The sequence below is a fragment of the Piliocolobus tephrosceles genome, chromosome 1, assembly GCF_002776525.5.
Source record: "Piliocolobus tephrosceles isolate RC106 chromosome 1, ASM277652v3, whole genome shotgun sequence".
NCBI classification, from domain to species: Eukaryota; Metazoa; Chordata; class Mammalia; order Primates; family Cercopithecidae; genus Piliocolobus; species Piliocolobus tephrosceles.
The window spans coordinates 37,254,318-37,267,309 of NC_045434.1; the positions used below are offsets into that span (position 1 = coordinate 37,254,318).

At 34.4% G+C, this 12,992-nt stretch overlaps 1 protein-coding gene across 1 annotated transcript in view; it reads left to right on the top strand.

Annotated features, from left to right (window-relative positions):
• XPR1 (xenotropic and polytropic retrovirus receptor 1) overlaps positions 1-12,992 on the top strand; it is a 260,416-nt gene that overhangs the window by 43,252 nt on the left and 204,172 nt on the right. Inside the window, exon 2 of the mRNA XM_023203523.2 lies at positions 587-638. Coding sequence (XP_023059291.1) covers positions 587-638 — 52 coding nt within the window. The remainder of the gene's footprint in view (positions 1-586; positions 639-12,992) is intronic.

Sequence of the window (12,992 nt, forward strand, 5' to 3'; positions counted from 1 at the left end):
TCCTCCCACCTCAGCCTCCTGAGTAGCTAGGATTACAGGTGTGCATCACCACTCCCGGCTATAAAAAATAAAATTTCATTAAAAAAGTATTGAAGATGAAAAGAGTTCTGGAGAATGGTTGCACAACAGTGTGAATGTACTTAACACTATTGAACTGTACATTTAAATATGGTTAAGATGGTGAGTTTTATGTTACATATACCTTACTACAATTTTAAAAAGATACTTGTATCCAGTTCTTGATAGTTTCTTATGCAGTCTTCTAGTTTTTTTCTCTAGGACTTTTGTTCTGTTTTCTTCTTAGTCAAGAGAGTTTATAATCTCTCAGGTGATTTTTCATCCTTTTCCAGCTGTTCCTTAATTTTAAAGTATACAAGTTAGCCCTCATCCTAAAAATTGGACAATACTGGACTGATGTGAAGGTATAATGTTTGGATTTTAGTTTATAAATGTTAATTGAAGTGTTTATCAATTTAGGGAACTATGTGTGTTCACTGAATATTGAAAAAGAACCATTTAGCTTCAGATACTTTCAGTATAAAGCTTACTCATGATTTCATATATTGTTTTTCTTTCTTTCTAACAGGCTTTCAAGGATATGCTGTATTCAGCTCAGGACCAGGCACCTTCTGTGGAAGGTAAGATGAATTAACCCTGAAGTTTAATCACAGAAAACCTCTTTTTAAGGAAAGATATTTTGTACTGCAGAGTATAAAACTAATATGATGATAAAACTAAAACTGTCCTATTATATAGGTCTTTTTTTCCTTTTAATAATATATATTATGATTATTTTCTGTTTTATTCTAAATTTTTCTCTTGTCTAGCTCACCTTTACCCTATGACAGATCTTTTACTATGTCCTTATGTCACCTTAGGACTGTGTATCATATATATTGGTTTAGTCAGAAGTTTTTCTCTGTAATGATTCCTTACTTCCCCTCCCCTCCCCTCCTTCCTTCGTCCACAATTTGCACAACACAGCTTTTCCTTTCTATTTATGTCATGCCTTTAGAGTGGGACCAGTAAAACAATGGAGAATGTTTACAATGGATATGTGTGTGTGTGTGTGTGTGTGTGTAAGCATGTTTATGTATACATGTGTACATGTTCTCATGTCAGTAAATAGGAGCTAATTCAACAACTGTTCTTGAGGGAGAATGTTCCTTCTGAGGCTGGATATTCTTTTTTTTTTTTTATTTTACTTTAAGTTCTAGGGTACATGTGCACAACATGCAGGTTTGTTACATGTGTATTGTATACATGTGCCATGTTGGTGTGCTGCACCCATTAACTTGTCATTTACATTAGGTATCTCTCCTAATGCTATCCCTCCTCCCTCCCCCGCACCCCCCACAATAGGACCCAGTGTGTGATGATCCCCTTCCTGTGTCCAAGTGATCTCATTGTTCAATTCCCACCTATGAGTGAGAACATACGGAATTTGGTTTTCTGTTCTTGGGATAGTTTGCTGAGAATGATGGTTTCCAGCTGCATCCATGTCCCTACAAAGGACATGAACTCATCCTTTTTTTATGGCTGCATAGTATTCCATGGTGTATATGTGCCACATTTTCTTAATCCAGTCTGTCACTGATGGACGTTTGGGTTGATTCCAAGTCTTTGCTATTGTGAATAATGCCGCAGTAAACATACGTGTGCATGTGTCTTTATAGCAGCATGACTTACAATCCTTTGGGTATATCCCCAGTAGTGGGATGACTGGGTCAAATGGTATTTCTAGTTCTAGATCCTTGAGGAATCGCTACACTGTTTTCCACAATGGTTGAACTAGTTTATTCTTTTAAAATTCCACATCAGATTTTTAAAATGAGAGTTGAGTGCGAAAAAATATGTATCGAGAATATTCTAAGTTGGATGTAGAGAATAATGTCTTTATAAGACACCAAATCTGTGAAGTTATTCTAGTGACAAGCTGTTAGAGACTTGTTCTTATGACAACAGATAGTGAAGTTGTTTAATAAAAGTGTAGATTTATAGTGAAAGGTATCATTTCATCAGTCATATAGAAATGTCCATCTTTCATCTCAAACCATTCTGAATTAAAAACATATTTCCTCCGAACATGTAAAAATCTTTTCTCTTATATTAAGTCAGGAATTGGCATTTAGTTCCATGTCACTGAATTTTAGGCTATAATATATATAATTCTCTAATAATTAACTCAGGACACTTAAGGTTTATCAATATGTTTAGTTTTTTATTTAGTTATCTCTTATAAAGAATACCTCCTTTAACTATTTTAAAAATATAAGAAAAATGAAATTCCATAGAAGCTGAACTGATTCCTAACCCTGTGTAACTTGCTTTAATATTGGTTCACTTATTTTATTATTTTGTTTGCAGCAAAGATACTCTGAGGTATATTGAAAATGGTGATGATATTTATTCATCCCTTTTAGTCTGGAGCATGTTTCTAGTATTTTTAAATTTTCTTTCAGCTGTTATTAGAGAAAAACTGAATTTTGTGAAAGTATGCTCAAAATGACAAATATTTATAGTTAAGAGCCTTTTCTTTCTCTCATTGTCCAGAGACATTAACTTCTTTGGACCATGTTATAGGGGAAGTATTGTAGGAACATGTACTACTTTCACAAGAAAAACATCTGCACACATTCTTTCTTTATACTTTCATGTAAACATACTATGCAACTATAGTTTTATAGTGAATTGTTACTTTCTTCTTAGTAGGACATTTCAGGGTGCTACCTTAACTTCATTGATAAAATAGGCTTTTTCTCAAAAGCAAGTCAACATAACAATTTCAGTGTATTGAGAAATTATTTTACTTTAATTTGCTCTCTGTTACTCAAACACACACATTCAAATACCTAGTTATTTTGTTTTGTCCTTTGAGAGTGAATTTCATGAATCAGTTATACATTGCAAAAAAATCTCTATTTAAAATAAATGTTTTATGATTATAACTAGGAAGTGCTAATATTCTGAAATAATATAGATAAGGACTTACTCTCAGGTATTCCTTATCAATTTATATGTAAATATATATTTCAGATATATTTCTGATACATTTCATTGTCTACTCTTCTATGTAATCACTGGTATTTCTGATATATTTCTGATATATATCATTACCTACTCTTCTATGTAATCACTGGTATTTCTGATACATTTCATTACCTACTCTTCTATGTAATCGCTGGTATTTTTGTGTAACGATGTACATTGGAAATATATGACTGAGATATTGACTTAGAATTCTGTGTTATAGATTATACAGTATGTTATTAATTTTTCTTTTCTTCCTTTTTTTTTTTTTTTTGAGACAGGGCCTTGCTCTGTCACCCAGGCTGGCGTGCAGTGGCGTGATCTCGGCTCACTGCAACCTCCGCCTCCTAGGGGTTCAGGTGATTCTCCTGTCTCAGCCTCCTGTGTGGCTGGGATTATAGGCGCCTGCCACCATGCCCAGCTAATTTTCGTATTTTTAGTAGAGATGGAATTTTGCCATGTTGACCTGCCTGGCCAGTTTTGCCATGTTGGCCAGGCTGGTCTCGAACTCCTGACCTCAAGTGATCCACCCACCTTGGCCTCCCAAGTGCTAGGATTACAGTCATGAGCCACTGTGCCCAACCTATTGATTTTTAAAATAATGGCATATTTAAATTTTTACTATTTTGTTATCCTTTTCTGCAGAAAGACTTGTAAATATAGAATACATGGCAGTAGATTAGGGGATTAAAGTGACTAGAATTGTGAGGTTTTTTAATTCCTGATGTCAGTGAGTATACTACCTCTTGATATTCATAACAAATTAAATTAAACTGCAAACTGGAGGTTTCCCATCAGTGCGTCAATCAATTATACCTTAATAATCAGGGTTGTTCTGAGGCAAGATAATTTTTTACCTTTATAGATTAAGTATAACAATTCTTACATATAGTACCCATTTGACATTGTAAGTGTCAAGTTTTCAGTGATATAGAACTGTGGAAAATATAAATTGAAATATCTTTTACCTTTTGTCATGCTCCCTACTCCCAGTTTGCTGTCTTAGTAATTTTATGGAATTAATCTACTTGGGTAAATGCTCACATCCTTACATCTTTATTTTTTTTTTAAACTGTCTCTCTTCCCTCTTTCCCAGGATACTTTTGAAATTAGATATATATATAAATTATGGGCTGTATATGATTAATCTATTTTAGTTTTTCCTCTGAATTAATTTCAAGAAAAGCTTCAAACTTTATTTTGTCATATTCTTTTTAAATGTATTTTTTGCTTAAAAGTGTCAATATTTTCTACTCTTTATTTGTGATGGAAAAATATGAGAATCCGATAGTCAATCTAGGTAACGAAACTAAGAAATTGATATTTCTAATGGAAAGGGACATTAAAAGATCATTTTGCTTAACCTTTGTTTTAGATTTGTGTATTCTGAGACCACTTTAAGGTTGCATGACTCAATAATGACAGTTGGGATTATTATTGCTCTATTTGACAACAAAAGAGAATTCTGGAGATTAAACTAATATAAAAAGACTTTTTAAAAAATGACTTTGCGTTTTTCTCCAAATGATATATTTGAATATAATTTTAATTGGACGTTTCCTTGTGTCTCTATTTTTAAAAGATTTAAGAATTTTTAAAAACATTACTTTGAAAAATACTAGGCTATTTAACTTGTTAGAATAAAGCAAATTTTATCTTTCAATAAATTTCTCTCCTCATTTTTTTTTTTTTTTTTTTTTGAGACGGAGTCTTGCTCTGTCGCCCAGGCTGGAGTGCAGTGGCCGGATCTCAGCTCACTGCAAGCTCCGCCTCCCGGGTTCACGCCATTCTTCTGCCTCAGCCTCCCAAGTAGCTGGGACTACAGGCGCCACCAACTCGCCCGGCTAGTTTTTTGTATTTTTTAGTAGAGACGGGGTTTCACTGTGTTAGCCAGGATGGTCTCGATCTCCTGACCTCGTGATCCGCCCGTCTCGGCCTCCCAAAATGCTGGGATTACAGGCTTGAGCCACCGCGCCCGGCCCTCTCATTTTTTTATTACTCCATATAGTTCCCAGAAATATTGGGGAAGGTTTATAGAATAAGATAACACATATTAGATAGCAATAGTTACAGAACTTAGAATAAGGGGAAAATGAAGATAGAATAGTGAGAGTAAAACTAGAGTAAATTTAATAGAATAGATACCATGAGGATTCTGGAACAGAAAAAGAACATCAGGCATAAACTAGAGAAATCTGGGTAATGTATGGATTTCAGTTAATAATATATCATTATTGATTCATTGATTACGACAAATGTACCATATTTATGTAAGATGTTAATGATAGAGGGGCAGCTGAGTTGAGGGAATATTGGAACTCTCTGTACTATCTTTGCACCTTTTCTGTAAGTCTAAAACTATTCTAAGGTTAAAAGTTTATTTGGCCAGTTGCAGTGGTTCACACCTGTAATCCCAGAACTTTGAGAGGCCTCCCGAAGTAGTCTCCTGACTACTTGAGGTCAGGAGTTCGAGACCAGCCTGGACAACATGGTGAAATCGTGACTCTACTAAAAATATAAAAATTAGCTGGGTGTGGTGGCGCATGCCTGTAGTCCCAGCTACTCTGGACGCTAAGCAATGGGAATTGCTTGAACCTGGGAGATGGAGGTTGCAGTGAGCTGAGATCGTGTCACTGCACTCCAGCCTGGGCGAAAGAGTGAGACTCTGTCTAAAAAAAAAAAAAAAGTGTATTTAAATAAAATAGATACCATAAGATTTTGTACAATTGACACAATGTAAATTCAACTCTGAATTTTCAGAGGATAGAATAAGATATTATTTCAAAATTGATATAAGGTGAATTTATACCAGTTCCTCAAAAAACATAGCTTTTACTGAACATGAAATTTGAGAGGAAATTCTTCCTTGGACTCTCATGGAGAGTCTTTCGTTTGTGTGTTGAATAGTATCTCCAACAATAGTTTTACAGAGAGCATGACGGTGAGTTTTCAAAGGCTGCTTCTTATAATCCAAGGATGTAATGTAAAAATGTGTTACTGTGACCTACAATCCCTAAATAATCTGGTCCTAAATCATAAATGTCCGTGATCTCACCTTCTGCATTTCCCCTGTTTTTTCCTAGGCTCCTTTCTTTCTTTACCTAAATCAGGCCAGGCTTCCTCTTGCGGTCTGATGTAGCCACTTAGTCACTTTATACTGCATCACTCTACTTTATTTGTTTGCATAGCATTTGTTACTTTCTGATATCTTGTTTTAAAAAATTGATTAATTCTCTTTCTGGAATGTAAGTCTCTTGTGACTAGTGATTATGACTTTTTAAAATTTTTACATCTAGTATCTGAAATAGGCACGTAGTTTACATATTTACTGGACACATCATTGAGTAGGAATAAAAGTGAATCCTTTTCCTCAATTCCTTGAAGCCAACATACTGTTTATGAAAAAAGGAGTAAATTAACCTAGCTTGCTTCTCTATGTGTGTGTGTGTTTTAAAAATTTTTCAAATTCTCTTGATCTATTATGTTTAGATGCAGAATTTTACCTGCTGGTTAGATAACCAAACATATTATTATTAGTTGTTGTTTTACAGTACTGGCATTTTGATTTCATAAGGTATAGTCTGAGATGACACATACGGTATTTTTTTTAAATTAGTAGAGGAGCAGATGATACAAGTTCATAATTTTAAAGGTTTTTTGTTTTTGTGGCATCATGTTTTATTGCTGAGAAACTATATTTTATGAAGTATTGAGAGTATTTTGTTAAAACACTAATTAAACAGTTTATAAAGTTTTTATGTTTAGTATGCCTCCTTTCAAAGATACATGAAATTGGCATAGATTTGAAAGACCATATGTAAGTTGTTAGAGGATTTTTTAATATTTATCTACTCAGTGAAATGTATTTTTTAGACTAAATTAAAATAGACCTTTTGATTGATAATTTTCCTTTCATATTTTGTTTCTGTTTTTATCTTGTAATTCATTCCTTTTGATGGAGAGTATACATAGCTAATGTTAGCTTAATTCATCTCTGAGTCAGTTAGCTGAATACAGCTATCTGACTTTCTGAAATTGGATAAATAAATAGAGATAAGGACATAAGTAACTGGCCACCACACTAGTCTCTGTTTTTCTGCCATTTCTTCTTTAGTTTCCATGTTCCCTCCCCAGTCTTGTGAACAGGTTTTGTTAGAAATTTTGGCTTAGGTTCTCTCTGCTTATTTTATTTGGTTAGCAGATGTGTTACAGTCTCCCTAAGCTCCTTAGAATTCAGTTCTTAGTGACATTGAAGATGAAAGTGTGCTTGTAAATTATTCATTCTTATTATACGCTTCAATGGACAGGGTCCACTTCAAGCATCTTCTTCCATGTCACCCCTGTCCCCAGATCTTTGTTGTTTTAACAGATGTGAGCTTGCTTTTTAGTTCTGGAGAATGGAAGACTGAATTGCATTTCTAAAATTCATGAAGTAGTTTTCGCATTTATAGGATTACTGTCAAATATGTGCATTTATGTAACATTACTTTTTCATGTTATTTTAAATCTTGTTCCCCCCACCCCCCCCAGTTTCCACTTTGTTATCCTGCATATTTATCTTGAAAAAAATTATTTACATGACTTTTCTGACCTAGGTGTAAAACAATTCGGTGTTTATAATAGGCAGAGCTATATTTAATCTGTTACATTTTCAGCTGGGCAAAGGCAGTAGAGTAGCTTTTCTAAGTTCTATTTTTCTGTTAACATTGTTTTGTCAGTAAGGTATCCTAGTCATTTATTCTCTCTGCTTGAAGTGAGTTAATGTTGCATGAGAAGCTTATACAAGGGACTAGTAATGAGGTTAACCCCAAGAATGAAATGGTAATCTGTCTGTAGGCACTGAGCCTTGTTGTGAGAGCCATGAAGAAATACAGATGGCTAAGATTGGAGGTTGAGACAATAGCCAAGCCAACAAAATAATTGCAATCTCTTTAAGAATGATATATTTTATTCTTCATTAACTCCCTTTAGAAAGGATGAAAAGACCTGATTGATACTCAAAAGTCATGTAATGGAGTTACTTCTGAAGGATGTGCCTTATTGATTATTTGTTTCATGTTTACATTGGAAAATGATTTGCGTGTTCATTTGTGTTATGGCAATGACAGCTTGTTGATAACAAGAACTATTAACTTCAAAAATGGACTCGTATATTCTATAAAGATGTCAGTAACCTCAGTCTAGTTCGCTAATAGGCAAGATGTACTTCTGAAGAACAGGTAGCATTGCTATTTGATTTGAAGAAATATCTACTACTTTTTCACAGAAAGAGAATTAGATCTAATTTAATGCCCATTGTTATGACATTAGGTAATGATATAAATAGTAAAATTCTGTTATGAAAACAAATACAGTTTTTAGTAGCATATAGGTAGGAAGCTGGAAGCAATAAAGAAGTATTGTGAACACAGATTTATAATCCTTTCTTCATGACACTGTATTTAATGCATCTTTAGTGTTTAAAGTATTTCATCACCTGTAAAAGTCACTAATATATAAAGTCACCGTTTTAGTTATCACACAGTGTCATTTCTTTTTTATTACCAAGTTTGAGAGAAGGTCATGAAATAGGGAAGAGATAATGATAAAACATTAAATCATGGAACAAAAAAGGTCTGGGAATTAAAAATGTAGACTCTACACTGTAGAGGAAAAGATAACAGCAGATGGATATGATGATTTCAGATAGAATTTCCTGAAGTAGACATTAGAAAGCTGGAGCAATTGTTAAAGTTTAAAGTTGGCAGAGTTCAAAGTAAGGGAAGTTCCTCCTTGAGTTATTTTCATTTTCTTTAGGCAAGACCACCTAAGGTGTTTAGTAAAGAAACAATGAGAAAGCTAGAAAGAAGCATATGAAGTTGTGATCAGAGAGTAGTGGTTTTCCAGTACTAGTTATCATTGAATAAAAGAAAAATTCCTGCCATTGAAATGGAAGAGATGCTCTAAAAATCATTTAGAGTAGCATCGACTTCAGTTATCTGAGGCAGTAAGAAGAAAAAAGAGGAAGTCAATAATTGGAAAGGTAGATAATCTCTTGTATTAGTTTCCTTCCGTTGCTGTAATAACCACAAACTTGGTGGCTTAAAATGACAGACATTTATTCTCTCACAGTTTTGGAAGCCAGAAGTCTGAAATCAAGGTGTCTGCAGGACTACCTTCCTTCTGGAATTCTGGGGGAGAATCCGTTTTTTGCCTCTTCCAGCTTCTGGTTATTGCTGGCTTTCTTGGCTTGTGGCCACTCCAATTCATGCCTCTTTACCTTATCCTTTGTCTGTCCTCTGGGTATCTGAGGACATTTGTCATTGGATTTAAGGTCTGCCTGGACAATCCAGGATGATGTCATCTCAAGATCTATAATTACATTACAAAGACTCTTTTTCCCAATAAGATCACATCACAGATTCTAGGGATTTGATATAGATATCTTTTGTTGGTGGAGGGGAAGGGACACTTTTATGCCTACCATATTCTTAAAACATTTTTTTTTAGTTGTTGTTTTAGAGACAGGATCTTACTCTGTCATCCAGGCTGTAGTGCAGTGGCACACTCATAGCCCACTGCAGCCTCAAACTCCTGAGCTCAGGAGACTGTCCCACCTCAGTCTCCCGAATAGCTAGGACTACAGGCACGTGCCACTGTGCCTGGATAATTTAAGAAATTTTTTTGTAGAGACATGGTATTGCTATGTTGCCCAGACTGATCTTGAACTCCTGGGCTCAAGTGATCCTCTCACCTTGGCCTCCCAAAGTGCTGGGATTATAGGCATGAGCTGCCATTCTCAGCCTACTATATTCATGAATTTACATTTAAAAAATACATTTTAATGTTCTTCAAATTGTGAACTAGAGCTTGAAGTCCAAATGAGGCATTTGCTTCAAGTGTTTCTACCTGCTGTATTTTGAAAGGAGCATCAAATGGTGTCAAAGAAAAATTCAGGTATGATTCCAGAAAGTGAAAAACTGGCCAATAGATAGTCAGACTTGAGTGTATAAAATATGGTAAAGGACCATTTATCTGCCTCTAGTGATAGTTACATGCAAAATATTCCAAGTTATATCTCAAATTTATCTTTATTTCCAGTATCCTTCCTGGGGGAAACAAGGACCACAGATCTCTTTTTAGTACACAGGAGCAATGTGTTTTCCCCTCCCCCAATCCCAATTTTTTTTGATTGTGGAACTTTTAAAGACATACACAAGTAGTGAGGGTGTATAAAGAACCCCACTTTTCAATCATTGAACTTTAACCATTATCAGTGAAAGGGCTAATTGTGTTTCACCCCATTCTTGATTGTGTGTGCGCGCGCCATGTTTTCTTTATCCATTCATCTGTTGATTCCATATCTTGGCTATTGTGAATAGTGCTGCAATATGCATGTTGGTGCTGATATCCCTTTGATATACTAATTTTATTTTCTTTGGATTGGTGGATTAAGTGGTCATTCTATTTTTAGTTTTTTTAAGAAACCTCCAATCTGTCGTTCACAGTGGCTGTAGTAATTTACATTCCCACGAAGAGTGAATAAGAGTCCCCTTTTCTCTGCATCTTCAGCAGTATTTGTTATTTTTTATCTTTTTGATAATAGTTATTCTAACTGGGGTAAGTTGATATCTCGTGGTTTTGATTTGCATATCCCTGATGATTAGTGATATTGAGTACTTTTTTCATATACCTGTTGGCCATTTGTATGTCATCTTTTGAGAACTGTCCATTCAAATCCTTTGCCTACTTTTTAATGGGATTATTTGTTTTTTCATCATTGAGTTGTTTGAGTTCCTTATGTATTCTGGATACTAGTTGCTTTTCAGATGAATAGTTAGCAGATATTTTCTCCCACTCTGCAGGTGCTTTCTTCACTCTGTTGATTGTTTCCTTCGCGGTGCAGAAGCCTTGTACTTTAATATAGTCCCATTTGTGTGTGTGTGTGTGTGTGTGTTTTACTTTTGTTGCCTACACTTTTGAAGTCTTAACTGTGAAATGTTTTCTCAGACCAATGTTCTGAAGCATATCCCTTTGTTTTCTTCTGGTAGTTTTATAGTTTCAGGTCTCACATTTAAGTCTTCTATCCATTTTGAGTTGATTTTTGTATGTGGTAAGAGAGGGGGATCTAGTTTCATTCTTCTGCATATGGATATCCAGTTTTCCCAGCACTGTTTTTTGAAGAGGTTGTTCTTTCTCCAGTGTATGTTCTGGAGCCTTTGTGGAAAGTCAGTTTTCTGTAAATATGTGGGTATATTTTTGGATTCTTTATCTGTTCCACTGGCCTGTGTATATGTGTTTAGTCCAATATCTTGCTATTTTGGTTACTATAGCTTTGTAGTATACTTTGAAGTCAGGTAGTGTGGTGCCTTCAGCTTTGTTCTTTTTGCTTGGGATTGCTTTGGTTATTCGGAGTCTTTTGTGGTTCCATGCAAATTTTGGGATTTTTTTTTTCTATTTCTGTGAAGAATATCATTGCATTTTGATAGGGATTGTATTGAATCTGTAGATTGCTTTGGGTAGTATGATCATGTTAATGCTATTAATTCTTCTGACCCATGAGCATGGAATATCTTTCTGTTTGTGTTGTCTTCACTTTCTTTCATTGGTGTTGTTTAGTTCTTATTGTAGAGGCCTTTTGCCTCCTTGGTTAAATTTATTCCTGGGTGTATGTGTGTGTGTATATATATATATATACGTCTGTATGTATATGGATATATATGTAGCTGTTGTAAATGAGATTGCTTTCTTTTCAGTTAGTTCATTATTGGTATATAGAAATGCTACTGATTTTTCATATGCTAATTTTGTATCCTACAGCTTTACAGAATTTATCGGTTCTAAGAGGTTTTTTTGGTGAAATCTTTAGGTTTTTCTATATCTAAGATCATGTCATCTATAAAGCAGGACAACTTGACTTTCTCTTTTCCAATCTAGATTCCTTTTTATTTCTTTCTCTTGCCTGATTGCTCTGGCTAGGAATTTCAGTACTATGTTGAATAAGAATGATGAAAGTGGGCAGTTCTTATAAGAAAGGCTTTCACCTTTCCCCCTTCAGTATGATGTTAGCTATGGCTTTGTCCTATATGGCCTTTCTTATGTTGAGATATGCTCTTTCTATGCCTAGTTTCTTGAGAGTTTTTATCATGAAAGGACATTGAATTTTATCAGATGCTTTTTTTGTGTGTCTGTTGAGATGAGCGTATGGTTTTTGTTTTCTGTTGATGTGATATTTCATATTTATTGATTTGTGTATGTTGAGCCATCCTTGCATCCCTGGGATAAATCCCACTTGATCATGGTGTATTATCTTTTTGATGTATTGATGGATTTTGTTAATATTTTGTTGAGGATTTTTGCTTCTGTGTTTGTCAGAGATATTGGCCTATAGTGTTTTTGTTGTGTCTTTGTCTGATTTTGTTACTGGAGTAATGCTGGCCTTGTAGAATGAGTTAAGAAGAGTTTTCTCCTCTCCAGTTTTTTGGAATAGCATGAGGAGAACTGTTGTTAGTTCTTTACAAGTTTGGTAGGATTCAGCAGTAAAGCCATCCAATCCTGGAATTTTCTTGGTTGGGAGACTTTTTTTTATTACTGATTCAGTCTTACTACTCGTTATTGGTCTGTTCAGGTTTTCTGTTTCTTCCTGATTCAATCTTGGTAGGTTGTTCAGGAACTTATTCATTTTCTCCAGGTTTTAAAATTTGTTAGCATTAATTTGTTTATAATATTAGCATTAATTTGTTCATAATAGTCTCTAATAAGTTTGTATTTCTGTGGAATCAGTTGTAATGTCTCCTTTTTTCTTTCTAATTTTATATGGGTATTCTTTTTTTCTTGGTTAGTCTTACTAGTGGTTTATCCATTTTACTTTTTCAAAAACTTATTTTGCTGATCCTTTGTATATTTTTTTAGTCTCTATTTTTTGTTTATTTCTGCTCTGATCTTTATTATTGCTTTTTTTTTTTTTTTTTTTTTTTTTTTTT